General features: G+C 39.9%; 3 protein-coding genes across 3 annotated transcripts in view; all 3 read right to left on the reverse strand.

Moving 5' to 3' along the window:
* The window catches only part of LOC139117116 (uncharacterized), a 10,333-nt gene extending 10,203 nt beyond the window's left edge, over positions 1-130 (reverse strand). The window contains exon 1 of the mRNA XM_070679960.1: positions 1-130. This exon is cut by the window's left edge and continues 692 nt beyond it. The gene's annotated coding sequence lies outside the window, so the exon portion shown is untranslated.
* A 223-nt stretch (positions 131-353) lies between these two features.
* On the reverse strand, positions 354-4,197 carry LOC139117657 (uncharacterized). The gene is made up of 3 exons (XM_070680898.1): positions 4,006-4,197; positions 1,079-3,484; positions 354-458 (listed from the first exon to the last, which is right to left on the reverse strand). The coding sequence occupies exons 1-3, from the start codon at positions 4,195-4,197 to the stop codon at positions 354-356; spliced, it is 2,703 nt and encodes a 900-aa protein (XP_070536999.1).
* A 2,271-nt stretch (positions 4,198-6,468) lies between these two features.
* On the reverse strand, positions 6,469-13,733 carry LOC139117659 (uncharacterized). The gene is made up of 8 exons (XM_070680899.1): positions 13,631-13,733; positions 13,162-13,368; positions 12,491-12,703; positions 11,469-11,555; positions 9,967-10,173; positions 9,061-9,273; positions 7,792-7,878; positions 6,469-6,866 (listed from the first exon to the last, which is right to left on the reverse strand). Exons 1-8 carry the CDS (start codon positions 13,731-13,733, stop codon positions 6,469-6,471), a joined length of 1,515 nt encoding a protein of 504 aa, XP_070537000.1.
* Between the last annotated feature and the right edge of the window lie 3,113 nt (positions 13,734-16,846).

A 16,846-nucleotide genomic window follows, 5' to 3' on the forward strand; every position in this document is an offset into this window, starting at 1 on the left:
GAGTAAATGTAATCAACGGAACAGCTGTAGTTGTGCTGTTACTTCTTATTGTCGGACTTGACGTCCGGGCTGTATTACTTACACCTATCGTGGAGGACTTGCTTGTCGTCTTCGAGTGGGTATCTCCGGTTGAAACCTGCGAAAATTTCACAAGCTGAGAGGTAATACAAAACTTTGAGCTGACGAACTGCAATGCAATATTCTGCTATGGCGGTCTAGGGTTGGAAGCAAGACCCGTGTATCAGGCAAAATACCAATGTTACATGTACACTATGTTAGTAATTGCTGGTACTTTTGTGTCGAGATTTGTTAACTTTATTTTTCTCGTACGATAAGATTAGTCGTTAGTTGGTTTATTTTTTGTTGTTCAACTCTCTATATGGCTTTTTGTCAGTGCCAGCGTTACGCCTCACTGCACTATTATTACCGTACACTGAGTAACAGTTATCGTTGCTAAACTGTTAATAATATAGTAATAATGGGATCACTGAAGAATTTATTGCCACACGATCTTTAAGGATCCTCCCGTAAATTTGGCCGTGAACTTGGCCATTTTATATACATATATCTTCATCCATGGTTGGAGTGCTGATATAAAGCAGACTGGAATATCAGTCGTGCGAGTGCGCTCCCACGCTCGCTTCCTCTGAATTCGAAGGGACAGTCCTGCTTGAAGCGACGAATTTCCAAGTCTTGATGCTGCGTTAGTCGCACGTTCTGTATAATCCCGAGATGCAAAGTTAGTCACAGTGGCCGTGCCCTACTCGTGAGTTAACGATTGGTGCGTTCAATATTGGCCTGCAGTGTTATCAGTTAGATAACGGTGGTTTATGCTCGGACAGATCTCATCACTGGTGTTAGAGAAAGGCTAACGGTATTAGTAACTGCCTCACTATTGGTATTGCCAAAATGGTTTATATCTCTGTTTTGCAAACTTCTAAGAATTCCCTAGGATGTTTTGTCTTCAGGGTGTGACGGTTCACAACCAATGCCGGTGCACTAGTTTGTTGCAAGACTATTGCTTGATCTATTTTCAACATTATGAAAACGAGTACCGTCAGGTCGAAAAATAACTTACTTCTGTTGAACTATGTGCAATGGATGTCCGACTAGTGATTCTTTTATCAGTTGACGTCGAGTGCGCTATCAATCTTGTAGAAACTGACTCTGTCGCAACCATCGTGCCTGTCATCCGGGCACTTCTTTCCCCGTTAGCTGTGGTTAAACTTGATGTCACAACTGAGGTCATGTCATTCGTTGTCGTCTTTGGGACTGGCAATGTCGTGGCATTGTCTTCAGTTGTTGTGGCTGATCTTGACGTTAAAAACTCAGTCCGTTCAGTACTTCGTTCTGAAGTCACGCTTGTTTTGATGGGCGTGGTCGCCCGGGTAGTACTGTCATAATTCGTCGATGGGTTTTGAGTAACGTTTGTATAGGTGTCATCAGGTGTTGTTATTGATGCTGGCAGGGCTGGCGTTAAACTTGTGGAAACAACGTCAGCTGTTATATTAGTCGGTGTCACACGAGAAGCGAAGTCTTCAATCGTAGGTGAAGCATCCGTTGTTGCAATCGGATTTGACGACGCGTTTGTCGAAATTTGCGGACTTGTCATCGGCGTCGTCAAAAGTGGGGTACTGCCGTCCATAGTCGTGGGTTGAATGGATGTAATATTTTTGATAATGTCACCAATTGTCACTGTTTCCTTGGTCATGTCTGTCGTGCGTTTACGTATTGTCGTTGAAGGTCTTGGTGTTGGTCTCTGGTCGGTACTAGAGATCTGACTAGAATTCACAATTGTGCGGCTGCCCTCCGTAGAAGGATTACTCGATGCCACGGTAGTGGTGATATGCTCAGTTGCCATCGCGGAAGTTGTCATCCACGTCTCAGTCGCTGTAGGCACTACACTTTGCCCTGTTGTCATTCTAGTGGAGGTTTCTTCGGCAGTAGTCGGCGGATTGGATGTGACACCAGTGGTAATATCTGTTGTTAATAGCCTTTGCGTTGTTCCAGATTCTGACGTCATACCTCCTCCGGTTGAGGTCAAAGTGGTTGTACGATATTCAGTACTTGTGGGCACATTTGACGTTGAAACGACACCAGTACCTGGTGTCGATACCTTAGGCGTTGTCAAACTTGTGGTGCTGTCTGCAGTTGTCGATTGGCTCGAGGTCAGGCTAGTCGTAATTTCTACTGTAGTCGTTTTGGGGCTTGACATTTCAGTTGTAGTACTATCCGGGGTTGATATCATCGGAGTTGTGACAGAAGTACTTTCTCTGGTGGTCACAGGGCTTGATACTAAACTGCTGGTGATGTCTTCGGTAGTTGTTGACGGGTCTGACGTCACAATTGTAGTACTATCTGGGGTTGATATCATTGGCGTTATGACAGAAGTAGTTTCTCTTGTGGTCACAGGGCTTGATACTAAACTACTGGTGATGTCTTCGGTAGTTGTTGACGTGTCTGACGTCACAATTGTAGTAATATGTGTGGTTGATATCATCGGAGTTGTGACAGAAGTACTTTCTCTGGTGGTCACAGGGCTTGATACTAAACTACTGGTGATGTCTTCGGTAGTTGTTGACGTGTCTGACGTCACAATTGTAGTAATATCTGTGGTTGATATCATCGGAGTTGTGACAGAAGTACTTTCTCTGGTGGTCACAGGGCTTGATACTAAACTGCTGGTGATGTCTTCGGTAGTTGTTGACGGGTCTGACGTCACAATTGTAGTAATATCTGTGGTTGATATCATCGGAGTTGTGACAGAAGTACTTTCTCTGGTGGTCACAGGGCTTGATACTAAACTGCTGGTGATGTCTTCGGTAGTTGTTGACGTGTCTGACGTCACAATTGTAGTAATATCTGTGGTTGATATCATCGGAGTTGTGACAGAAGTACTTTCTCTGGTGGTCACAGGGCTTGATACTAAACTGCTGGTGATGTCTTCGGTAGTTGTTGACGTGTCTGACGTCATAATTGTAGTAATATCTGGGGTTGATATCATCGGAGTTGTGACAGAGGTACTTTCTCTGGTGGTCACAGGGCTTGATACTAAACTACTGGTGATGTCTTCGGTAGTTGTTGACGGGTCTGACGTCACAATCGTAGTAATATCTGTGGTTGATATCATTGTGGTTGTATCTGATGAAGTACTTTCGTTTGTTGTTTGTTGGCTCGTCATCACGTTACTAGTGCTGCCCTCAGTCGTTGCGGGTGCAGTTGTGACTTTTGAAGCCCTCTCATTTGTTGCAGTAACAAACCTTGTCGTGCTATCTGTACTTGTGGGTAGGGAGCTTGTAGCTGAAGTTGTTCCGTCATCGGACGTCATTGGCACACTGAACGTCACTCCTCTGGTGACGTCAGCTGTTGATGATATCGGCAATGTTGTCACGGCAGTACTTAGTCCTGTGGTTTCTGGCAGTGCGCTTGCGTCAACTGTAATTTCGCTCGGAGTCGTGGTCGTGATTCCTTCCGACGGGATGATCTGTGGATATTGCAATGTGCAAACGTTGTATGTGTAAAACAATGTCCCCTTTTTCACGCGGCCTGCTATAGGTATAGATATATCATCATAATTACTTTCCATGTACATATGCAAGCATAGAAATTTTCCCGCAAGGAAAATAAATACTGTTCAGACAGCTTCTAGCCTACTTTGCTGTTGTGCAACGTGCTATTAATGGTAGTGCGTGCACGTGGAAAATGTCGTGGCTTCAAGCAACAATGCTCGATAGGCGTATCAACATTTTAAGAAAGCGCTTTTTGCAAAAAGTAGCGCATGACATACTGACCTCAAAAACATTACAAGTTGTGGCTAAAAGCTGCAGTGACGTCACAAGCGTTTATTATGATGTGCAAATCTAATATTTGTACTATTTTCATGACATTTTTGCGGGTCAACACATTTGTCATATGTACACTTGTGTCAGAGAGACAAATTAAAGTTCTGAATCAACACTGTTGTTGTGTTTTTGTGTTCGTTCTTTTTAAAAGTTTTGATCTTACCGAGGATTCGTACACGTCCGTCGTTACTTTGCGTGGCGATGAGGTCGACAATGCCGATGTACTCGAAAGGGCTGTTGTGAGTACCGAAGATAACACAGTAGTGCTGGTGGTGGAGGTGGTGGTCCCTGTGGTGGTCCTCGATGTAGTGGTCCTCGATGTGGTGGTTTCAATGGGAAGAGTGGTTGAAACCATTGTCGTTGGAAAAGGGTCTGAGTGCACAAGAATTACCGGAATGTTGAAACATCAAACTATTTCAGAAACATTAAACATATGAACGATTAATAATATGTTTCTATTTCACTGGAGAAGTCGATCTAGGTTGACAATGATTCAACAAAAAGAGAAAACATCTAAATTCGACTTGTTTACACGATAGCTGCCCTACAAGAACAACTTATGGCGGCAAATGGCCGCGGTGACACATTTTCTTCGACAAGCGCCAAAATCTACTGCAATTTTAGGGAGCCGTCATTATTTACGGCCTGGGGGTCTGAGGAATGTGAGGGGGGGTCACTCAAAAAATTGAAAACTTAAAGGGGGTTGCTCAAAATGTGGAAAGGAAGAAGGGGGTAATTACTCAATTTTTTGTGCGAAATAAATTGAAACCCTTCTCAGATTGAACCATAAGACACATCAATTTCTCGAAATATTTGATGCGAGAGGGGACAACCCCTCCCGTGCTCTCCCCTTGGCGTATTCTACCAGTTTTACAAGTAAAAGACAAATCGAAAACACTCCTCAGATTGCCCTAGACTGCACCATTGCACACATCAATATCTCAAAATTTTCCGCGCAAGATAGGGGACAGCCCCCTCTGACACTTCCCCCTCAGACCTCGTGTGTTCCCCCCCCCTATACTTTCAAATTCTGCCCAGTCAGATATCCTAGTGAACATCCTGTCATGACACCCATCCAAGTTGAACAATACTACATGGTTGGATATTGTTGGATACTGGTTACAGCATGAGCTTTTATATATTTTATATCTATGAAAACGACACCAAATGATTACAAACAAGCTTAACTTAATGACGTAATGAAGACGTTCACTCAGGTACAGAGACTGTTACGGAAACCAAGTCTACCTAGTGGAAATAAGTTTTTAACTTTTCTGTGTTATCCCAGCACTTTCGTGTTTGTCTTTTTTCTTGTTTGTAATGTATATTTTTTAAAGTGCTAAATAAATCAAATCAAATCAAATACCTTCAGACGTTGTAGATGACACATACGCCATGGTTGATGGCTGCGTTGTTGTCGTTGGGGGACCGGCGGTGGTGATGCGAATGGTCGTGGTTGTTGGAGGGCGTGTGGTTGGAGCCCGTGTTGTAGTGAAGGGATCTGAGAACGATGTAATCATTCCTCTGAAGTTATTTGCTGATTCAGTTGCCGATGCGAAAAAATGTGCCTTCAGTTTTTTTTTTAATGACATAGTTATATTATCTCTTGACGGAGTAACACATAATAACATGTGAGCATGGCAAGGGGAGTCTTTCCCCGTTGAGGCATTTGATTACCAGACGGTTATTTCTAACATAGTGCGAAAATAACAAATTTAATAACTTGAATTTGGATTTGAATACAGGACAGATACAGTAATGCCATGATAAACACTTTACACTTACACTGGTCGAAAACTTGAACTTCACAGAGCGTCAGCGAATACGTGTTGTTGGTCCTCTCGGCTTTCACAAAACGACCCACTATTTCAGGGTTGCATTCCATAACGACAGTCAACGACTTAAACACATCGGCTGCAGTTACAGTGCCGCATTCAGTGTAATGAATGTCGTCAAGACTGACTGACATTGTGACGTTTATCAAAGTCACCACTCCAACTGCAAGAGGTAGACAACAATATAGCTTTACACCTTTAAAATCGAATTTTTTTAGAGCTTCGACAACTTGAAGCTCAAACTTATTCATAAGTTCACAGCGAGCGAAATAATTCATCGGAATTGTTGCCATTTTTTCATTAAATGTCTTTGTAACCATAACTTGTCAGTTGTCCCTTTTCGATTTGTGTTTTGTATTTTTAAGCTTTTTGCGCTCTTAATGTTTCTGAGGCCACTGGGATATTAGCGTCACATCTATTTACTTACATTACTTACACGGATCAAAAGTAACGTCTGCCGTTGGTGGCCACAGACCCCTAGTGTTCTGGTATTTACATTATCCGTAAAATAAACTGCTAAATTAATTCCGATCTCGCTATACGACTGGCTACACTAGCCATAAGTCTGTCTGAGCAATGCTTGCTGTAATTGCCCAGCAAGCTATACATTGCGCCCCCAGTTTGTCGTTTGTAAGGTGACTACCTTAAACGGCTATTGGCGCCAACAGAGGATTGTACATTACGACAGATGAGACCAAAATTGTAGTATCAGGTCTAGACAGAAAAGTGATAAACGACTGTGTTAATTCAAAGTAACTGAACTGAGTAGGACGACCGACAGAATTGCTGTTCTATTTTATAGTACGAGTCCCTTCTTTAGAATCACACAGGATCACAGGTGCCTGGAGTTGCCAGTGTATACTACAGAGAATGAAGGGGGCCCTGTTCTCTATGTGTACTACACTGGCAACTCCAGGCCCCTGTGCATAGGATAATGATGGAAGATTTACAACTGCCGACACATGGCAAATGCAAGACATACCATTTCTGTTTGTGATCACGATGTATCTGACGATGAAGTTATTACGTAGGTCGACCTTCCACCACACTGTTTCGTCATTTTTCGTTCTAGAACAACTTCGATCTTCTATAAAGGATGACGTGTTACCGTCCACTGCGAGCGTTGAATTTCTCTTCGATTGCACAGAGCTCTGCCAAGTAGGTTTGTCCAAGGCGAAATTAGACACATCTTGTTAAAGAAGAGAGCATTAAATTACGTCATTCATATTACGTCATTCATATTACGTCATTCATATTTTGACAGAAGATTGACAGAAGAGTCACAGAAGATTATTTTAACTGGTTCAAACACAAATCCATGTTCCTAACTTTTGATCACTCAGCGTGGTATGAATATGATACATCAATGTAAATAAACGTACTGTGAATTCAATGCATTTTGTGGTCATGTGAGAAAAAGAATCTGGCACACCAAGGACCTGGAATCAGATTTCTCACACGAGTTGGAGATTTTTTGTCTCATACTCGCCGTAAAAGACCACAAAATGCATTAAATTCACACTGGAAACATTGGATGTTTAACTGTATCAGCGACCATTCTACTTCTTGCCACTTTGACGCGAACTCCGTGGCGAGTTCCACTGCTAATGGTTCAACTTCTGCTATGACGAAATGTCCAACAGAAAAAACTTGCTTCATGTTTCAAGTGGCCTATGTTTACCACTTATTTGGAAAATTCGGCTGTCTTTCTTGACTCAAGCACCAACGACTGACAACATTATCCAAAATCGTGACAACGCTGTCGTCTGCCACTGTACTCTGACCTGCATACTTTGTAGTTCCGGTCCGTGTGTTACTTATCATGCCATTGGATAATATTTTGCGCGTGGAGTGAAAGGATGTTTATCGTCCAATCAGAGCTCGTGTAATATATACTGCAGAGTGTTGGATCGATTTGTCCCACACCGTCGATCCTACACTCCCAGTGGCCAGGAATGTGAGAATAAAATACCACCAACACAAGCAGTTAATTGAGATCTTCAGTGTTACTCCTTTCTGACAAGCACTGTAACCCTTATCCACAATCGCTAATAAGACATCTATAAATATAACACTCTAAGATTTTAAATTGCCCACTTTATTATGAGGATTACCTTGCGACATAGTGGGTGAAGCATCGATGGCCAGCGTGGTTTTTCTCACTGGGGTTGTCGTTGGAGCCCGCGTTGTAGTGAATGGATCTGAGAAATAAAAGATTGAAGACCAAATACTTCTTATTTAAAGCTCCATAAGCTGTATCTTTTGGATATTTGTTCAGAACTTTTGTTTTGTGGTTTCCCTACACTTTCTGCATTTAAGTATTTAGCATATCAACACAACCTATATGAGTATAATCTACATTGTTATTGTTGAAAATTGTATTTAAGTCCGGACTAGAATTCATTTGTAAATAATAAACAATGATCACTACACACATACAAGCTGTGTTGACAAAAAGAATACTCGAAATTTCAGCATGACAAACGGATTTAGGTCAAACACGGTAGTTGATATACGGAAGCAGAATACTGAAAACGTGCCACAAGTTATAATACTGCTTATAAATGTCCCTTTAATCTGTTCTATTGCTGTTTCTGTCACAGACAATTGGCGATAATTATCCGAGTCTCTGTCCACAAATACGTACATTTCATTTTAGTCATATGAAGTCACAGTGTCTAAGTTCATCTGTTCGGTCGTACTGGTTAGAAAACCTTTCTTGTTCAATATGCTCTCCCTCAGTAAAATTTTGCTATCATATTTTTCTCGTCACGTTTTATCGTATTGGTCGCTGTATCCCCGTTCTGTCGCTTTTAATAAGACCAATATAATTCTATAAAATGTTTCTGTTGTCGTTGTGTATTTTATTATTCAGCGTCACACACTCAAACACACATACAAGAGAGATAGAGGGGGAGAGAGAGAGAAAGAGAGAATATACAGATGTCCTCGAGAGAAATTACAGTGCTCGATGCCCAAAACAGAGTGTCATAAATAATAACACAAATTGCTTCAAGTACTAATATCTGTTACATGAGTTTCATGTATCTCACGATCTTCAGTGTCTGAAGATTGCGAGGTGCATGAAAATTTATAGATATAACTACTTTCAATCAATCAATCAATCAGAAACATATGTTATAGCACCAGTATCTGTAACAGTGTCAAACTCAAAGGCGCTTGCGCTCAATGGCCTCGATGTGATATAGTTTTCATGCACCTCGCTATCTTCAGACACTGGAGATCTTGAGATACATGAAACCCATTGTAACAGGTATTACTGCGTTGATATAAGGCCTTATTTCTTTTGTAAAAGAGTGAACAGTACAGCGGTACAGCTAGTACGCAATTACAGCAAAGGTCAGGCAGATATTTATGCTTACACTGATCGAAGACTTCGACCTCACAGAGGGTCAGTTTAGCCGTGTTGTTGGTCCTCTCGGCTTTCACGAAACGACCCACAATTTCAGGGTTGCATTCTTTCACAATCGTCAGTGACTTCTTCACGTCGGCTGCAGTTACAGTGCCGCACTCCGTGAAGTGGACATCGTCGGGGCTGACTGACAAGGACACGTTTATAAGGTCAACCTTTGCCACTGCAATGGACATACGATAACAATTTTATTATTTAAGCAATAAAGCACACCAAGCGACGGTATACCACGAAAATTTGAACAGTTCATGACATATATATGCACCAGCGATAGCGAGTGCATATATGAAGTGAACTGGTCAAAATTGAGTGGTATACCGTCGCCGGATGTAATTTATTGCTATTATATCATAAAAGTATATTTAAATTCTGGCATGGAACGTCAAAAGAGGATTTTTGCTCTAGCCGAGAGCTCGCGCGTGTACCAGCCGTGGTATATCGCGAATATACCATGGTTATTTGCATGTCTCGACCAATCAGAACCCTGTATTTGCGCCATCAATACACTGGTATAATATAATGTGCTCTCTCATCATCATTGCAAAATTTCATCGGGATCAGACTAGGCACGCGGCGCGCGACAATGAAACCATAAGGAGTTGAAATTTACTCAGTATATTGTGGTGTAGATTCAATATATAACCAGTACGCTATAGTTTTGTATGGCTCATGCTACACTGGTATAATTAAAAAGTATAGTGACTACATATCTGATGATTTTACCGACCGCGCCTTGCTCAAAGAAACACTGTGTACAAGCAATCTCGGCTTCGTGTGCAAAAAGCTAGCAGCCCAAATAAGGGTCGATCTTCTCGCGAGATTTCACACTTCTTGTCGATGACTATACAAGACATACCATTTCTGTTGGTGATCACTATATATCTGACTATGAAGTTATTGCGCAGATCGACCTTCCACCACACCGTTTCATCGACTTTCGTACGTGTACAACTTCCATTGTCCATTCTGGGTGACGTGTTACCATCCACTGCCAGAGTAGAATTCTTGCCCCACAACACAGAGCTCTGAGACGTTGGCTTGTTCAAGGCGAAATTCGAAACATCTTGAACAGGAAGAGGAAATAGATTTAAGGGACTTCAATTCAAGCGAACGTACTACTCGACTGCAGTAAGCAGTAAGCGAGACGTTTACCTTTAAAGGTATACTGTCACCTGTTCCAATTTTGCCACAGTTACCATGGAAAGAAAAAATCTAACCAGTCACAAATTTTAAGCGGGTGGCCGCTTTTTAAAAACAGCGCCCTCCCATAGGCATTTTGAATACCAAGGAACGCCCCTTTAACCATATATGGGCATGTTTAGATTACAGGTGACTGTATACCTTTAATTGCCACTTGCCAAATTTATAATGACCAGTGGTTCAGATAAAAACGGCGGCAGAGTTCAATCGTTTTCACTGAGAATACTCAAATAATCTGTGGCCATGTAATGTGTTTCCTACGCTTCTTGTAAAATAAAGCCCTGTCGTTTTGAACATTAAATACTTTTGACCAAAGTTACACCATATGTTTGGTTTTGTGAATGCAAATTCTTTTCTACCATTAATGTGAGTTCGAACCCCGATGAGTTCTTAACGGGTGACTCTTGCCGCCACCCCATTCTGTATCCGCTCTCTTGGCAGCTGAGGAACTTCTAGTGAAAAAATCCATTCCGAATTCACAGGTCATAAAGTTGTTATCGAGCAAAACAGAAATGCTTTACGAGAAAGTTCCTCTTTACAAAAGAAACGTTTTCAAACGTTTAGACGTCCAAAACAGTTAGGCCTATAGTAGAATGCATCTCGTCGACAGATATTCAGATCTCAAACTTTTACAATATTCTTTTGGCCTACCAATTGTGGGGGCTTACTTTGAACCTTATGAAGGAAATACATTTTTCACCGTCTTAGTTTTTCTAAATTGGGTAATTTTATTATCCCTGTAGAGTTAACACAGGGGTGTCAGACATTTTTTAAATTCAACACCTAATTTCGCACGGTGACATTCTTGATTTCGAAAGGGAATGTTTAAAGATCCCTTGTGGAGAGTTTTGGGCAATAGTTAAAAGGGATACAGTCGTCGGAACTTCGCTCAAAGGCCGTATGAGACCAATACGAAAATGTAAACACCGTATCCAAGGTACGATGGTGAGTGATGAAAGTTAAAATGTGTTTGTCATAATCTACATCGTATAATTTAAATGTTGCAGCTATGATGATGAGGTGCATCTAGATATCATGCACGAAATAAATTGTTTGTAAACAAGGAACTCGCACAGGCGAAGTTCCGACGACGGTTTCCCTTTAAGACTTTCTATTTCGAGGCGCAAACTACCTTTACTTAAAAATACCCTCATTTACCTGGTGACATAGTAGGGGAAGGATCTATGGCCAGTGTAGTTGTCTTGATGATCGTTGTTGTTGGAGGCTGCGTTGTAGTGAATGGGTCTGAAAGGAACAGATATGCAAAGTAGTCGATGTGAAAAAGTAAGGCCACTTCTTACCGTCCCCAATCAAGGAGATTTGTCGAACCTACTATTTTCCATCTAACCTTTTTTCAAATCTTATCGACATAACAGAATAATTACTTTCATCCAGTGGTTCATTATCAAAATACCAACTTGAGACTTGATGGACATTTGTATCTTTTTAAAAAATACACTCTACTGTTGGACAGTATGCCATGCCATTTGCTAGTGCTGGGTAATGATATAATTGACCTGTGAATTATAATTATAAAAGCCCATAAATCATTTATATGTTTATATATTTATTCTCTGAATTGAGGTCGCAAATGCGAACTTAGCGGAAAGCTATAGTCTTAATGAAAAATTTTTGATGCCTTCTTCATAACGTGATATGTATCCATTGTTTTACCTGTTATTAGAAAGAAACGTATAGACAAAAATAATATGAAAGTGTTTTTTATTCATAGCTTGCCGGTGTCGGCATTTCTTTTCTGACTTATTGATGTCTAAGTGTATATTTCTCACCAACAGTTGTATAGAAATTCTAGGCTTGAGTGAGACACAGATCCAATATTGGCGTTGGCAATTATTTCTGCAAACTAAAACTCACATTACACGTCATTTCCATGATCAGCCGTGTCTTAACATCGTTGTATTTTCCATCATTTGGTACGAATCAAAAAGCTTGAATGATACAGCTAAGCACAATTCAACGACCTATGTACGAAATTACCGCTCTGATTCATTTCACGAAAAAGTTCGAATATTTAAAAAAAAACACATTTTGAATTTTCAATGCCATATACGACAAAATGCCAGGATTTATGGTCATGTAGGGTCACGAAAATGGCCCACTGCCTGATTGCTAAGCCGACACTTTGTCACAAAATAACGATACTAGATATCTGTACTCACACTGATCGAAAACTTCAACTTCACACAGCACCAGTGTAGCCGTGTTATTTTTCCTCTTTGCCAACACAAAACGACCAACAATTTCAGGGTCGCATTCTTTCACGATGGTAAGTGACTTCATCACATCGGCCTCGGTCACAGTACCGCATTCAGTGTAGTGGACATCGTCGAGGCTGACTGACATTGAGATGTCTATAAGAGTCCCCTTTGCGGCTGTATGGAAAAATGATGATAATATCATGATCATTGTTATTTTAGCAAACATGAACAATGTAGGTGTTTGAATGAAAAGTGCATAGAAGGTATACAGTATTATGGATTATCTTTGCAAAATTTACATATACATATACAAAGCACAACACACACAGTAATCCAGAATTGCATTTGTTATTTCGTGTGTTGAGAGTCAATGTACAAATACTGTATAGCTTTATTCGCTTATAGTGTCAAAGCTGCATTGTTTCCGGAAGCTTCAACGATTGTATGTATGATTATTTTTTCACCGACTGGATGTTGCACTAATAAACAGTGTATTCAAATAATGTAGGTTTTATGAGCAGAAGCTAGCTGTGTCGATAACGACTCTCTTATCTCGCACAGTGTCGCGCTTCTTCTCAGTCAATCATGGTTAGGACGACTCTTTGTATATTTTCGATGAATGTAGGACATACTGTTTCTGTTAGTGATCACTATGTATTTGACGATGAAGTTGTTACGCAGATCAACCTTCCACCACACCGTTTCATCGACTTTCGTACGTGTACAACTTCCATCCTCCGATCTTGGTGACTTGTTACCGTCCACTGCCAGAGTAGAATTCTTGCCGCCCGACACAGAGCTCTGAGACGTTGGCTTGTTCAAAGCGAAATTGGCCAAGTCTGACAAAAAAGAAACAAATTAATCGATGAATTATTTCGTTACCATTGTCGTTCTCGTGATCATCATCGCTGCCGTAGTCGTCATCCTTATCATCATCATCGTCCCGCTTTTCTCATCGTTACCTTCGTCATGGACAGCTACAAGAAAATATCTTGCGCCAATGATGTCGGAATGGTCTGAAAAGATGTCAAAAATTTGATGTGGTTAATGAAATCGTGTGGCAGAACCACATTGCACATTCACATTCACATTCATACTCACACTCACATTCATGTTCACATTCATACTCACACTCACATTCATGTTCACATTCATACTCACACTCACATTCACATTCACATACACATTTCACACTCACATTCATGTTCACATTCATACTCACACTCTCATTCACATTCACACCCACACTCACATTGCACATTCACACTCACACTCGCATTCACATAACACATTTCACACTAACATTCATGTTCACATTCATACTCACACTCTCATTCACACAACACTCACATTGCACATTCACACTCGCGTTCACATAACACATTTCACACTAACATTCATGTTCACATTCATACTCACATTCACATAACACATTTCACACTCACATTCATGATCACATTCATACTCACATTTACATAACACATTTAACAGTCACATTCATGTTCACGTTCATACTCACACTCTCATTCACATTCACACCACACTCACATTGCACATTCACACTCACACTCGCATTCACATAACACATTTCACACTAACATTCATGTTCACATTCATACTCACATTCACATAATACATTTCACACTCACATTCATGTTCACGTTCATACTCACATTCACATAACACATTTCACACTCACATTCATGTTCACATTCATACTCACACTCTCATTCACATTCACACCCACACTCACATTGCACATTCTCACTCACACTCGCATTCACATAACACATTTCACACTAACATTCATGTTCACATTCATAATCACATTCACATAACACATTTCACACTCACATTCATGTTCACATTCATACTAACACCCACGCTCACATTGCACATTCACATTCACACTCACATACACATTTCACTCTCACATTCACATACACATTTCACGCTAACATTCATGTTCACATTCATGCTCACACTCTCATTCACATTCACACCCACACTCACATTCACATTCACATTTCACACACCTGTTCCATTATAAAAGCAAACATTCAAAGGTGAGAACTCTGTCTTCAAGGAAGTAAGACAAGAAAAATCAATTCCGGTCACCGCCAGTAAATATCAATTTATGACTGTGAAATTAAACTACGAGAATGTCAACTTTACTTCGAAAGATTATAGCATTGAACGATATGTCTTAAAATTATTACCTGCTGATATGGTTGGTGAAGGGTTGATATCAAGCGTTGTCGTCTCGATCGGAGTTGTAGTTGGAGCTACTGTTGTTGTGAACGGATCTGAAAAGGATATTCTATTTTTAAAGACGTTCACGTCTTCATAACTCATAACCTTATCTAGAGTTGTGCAGTCTTTTTTACCATAAAATGAGGCTAGAAACACTGAATCTACTTGTAATAGAAATTTTCACCTGGATTATCTATTCCTATAAACCCCCTACGAAAATTACTAATAAACAAAAAAGCATGTGTCACCCATTACTATGGGATTCTATATAAGGATTCTATTCTACTGTAATCATATATCGAAGTGTTCTATATATATATATATATAATATATATATAATATATATATATTATATATATATATATATATATATATATATATATATATATATATATATATATATACACACACACAAAATGTATACAATGTGCCCTCCCGGTTATTATCACCATAATGGCTTTATGGCAACCTCTGAAATTGGGCACAGAGAGTACGGTTTTATATATAAATATATAATATATATATATATATATATATATATATATATATATATATATATATATATATATATATATATATCAGAAAAGTCTTGAAATATGAGATGCTTCATCGTTTTCACAACAGTGTTACACGAACAAATCGTTCAAGACATTCTCTGATGGTCGTATTCAATATTTTCTGTCGAAAGCTGGACAGCAGCAAATATCAGACATTAAAATATATCATACTTTACAAATATCAGACACTGAGGATTCCTATTTATTTATTTTTTTGTTTTGTTTTTTGTTTTATTTGGGGGGGAGGGTCCAGATACTGCCCATACGCGATCGTTGTTGTGTAACTATATGATGTTCTATCAGCACTGGCAGACTTCTTCCTAGTCATTAGCTGCGTCACCTTAAGATCTGCGCGTCCTTTATCGTATGTAGCCTAAACAAAATCCTGGCCACAAATTTCAGATAAACGGCTGACACACGATATAAAAGGTTCTAAATATCGTATCAGTAATAGTTTAAAGAAGAATATGCCTCGGGGACAGATATTCGGACTCTCAAACTATTACACTTCTTCTTTGATCTGCAATGTGTGGGCGCTCAGTTTAAAGCTTTTGGTACGGGAAAAAATTTTCACCGTTTTGATTTTTTGAAAATTGTCTTTTCTCCATAAGGTTTTCATGGTGGCCATTTTGCATCAAATATATTGGTAAATCTTGGGTAATTTGCTTAACTATCTGTTTCAATCCCCCCCGTTCAAGGTTTTTGTCATTCTTTGTGAAAATGAAAGACCAAGACCATTAAGTGAACGTATAGTCACAGCCAAGCCAAGGAACTTAGATGAAAAGATAGAACTCACACTTATCGTAAACTTGAAATTCACAGATCGTAAGAGGTACTGTGCTATTCGACTTTTCAGCTTTGACGAAGCGACCAACCAGTGCTGGTTGGCATTCTTTCACGGCTATGGTAGACTCTCTGAAATCCTCGGGTCCTATAGTGGCACATTCTGTGTACTCAATATCATTACGACTGGCGGAAAGTATAACATCATGGACACGATTTCTTGCCCCTAAAAGGCGAGAAGACAGATAAAATGCAGTTATGAGACTGAACACGAGTTTCTGTTCATATTGTTACCCCAACGCATGGAGAATATTCAACTGTAACTTCATAGCGGCCTTAAAGCTTTGTGTGGTGTGGTTTATCAAGTTTATTTGTTTCCTATCGTCAAGATAAATTACTTTAGATACGCCTTTTCAACGACAAAATTATAGCGACTAATTATTTGTCTTCCGCTGATTTGCAGTGTGTTTGCAAGGTTATATCTTGATTGGTCGATAGTCACTATTCACAGCAACTTAGGGAGTTTATTTGTATTATTGAATCGTAACGGTATAGTAAGATTCTGCCAACCAATTGGATAACAGCTTCCTAATCGCATCAAGTCGGCCCTTTGTGTTTCCTGGTCGACATCTCGAGAAGGAAAAGAAAAATGAAACTCAACTTGCATGATTTTAAAGTTAAACTTTTGATGTCTTTGTTAAATTTGTGTATTGAGTCAAGGGGT

Source organism: Ptychodera flava, chromosome 18, assembly GCF_041260155.1.
Source record: "Ptychodera flava strain L36383 chromosome 18, AS_Pfla_20210202, whole genome shotgun sequence".
NCBI classification, from domain to species: Eukaryota; Metazoa; Hemichordata; class Enteropneusta; family Ptychoderidae; genus Ptychodera; species Ptychodera flava.

What these genes read in the sequence shown, in the direction of transcription:
- LOC139117657 (XM_070680898.1), bottom strand. Translation starts at nt 4,197, where the DNA reads ATGGTTTCAACCACTCTTCCCATTGAAACCACCACATCGAGGACCACT. An exon ending in CGGACGTGTACGAATCCTCG is followed by an intron (nt 3,485 to 4,005) that starts GTAAGATCAAAA and finishes CAATATCCACAG; the next exon opens with ATCATCCCGTCGGAAGGAAT. An exon ending in TTGCACATAGTTCAACAGAA is followed by an intron (nt 459 to 1,078) that starts GTAAGTTATTTT and finishes TATTATTAACAG; the next exon opens with TTTAGCAACGATAACTGTTA.
- LOC139117659 (XM_070680899.1), bottom strand. Translation starts at nt 13,733, where the DNA reads ATGAATGTGAGTGTGAAATGTGTATGTGAATGTGAATGTGAGTGTGAG. An exon ending in AGTTGAAGTTTTCGATCAGT is followed by an intron (nt 11,556 to 12,490) that starts GTGAGTACAGAT and finishes TGTTCCTTTCAG; the next exon opens with ACCCATTCACTACAACGCAG. An exon ending in TTCCCCTACTATGTCACCAG is followed by an intron (nt 10,174 to 11,468) that starts GTAAATGAGGGT and finishes TTCCTGTTCAAG; the next exon opens with ATGTTTCGAATTTCGCCTTG.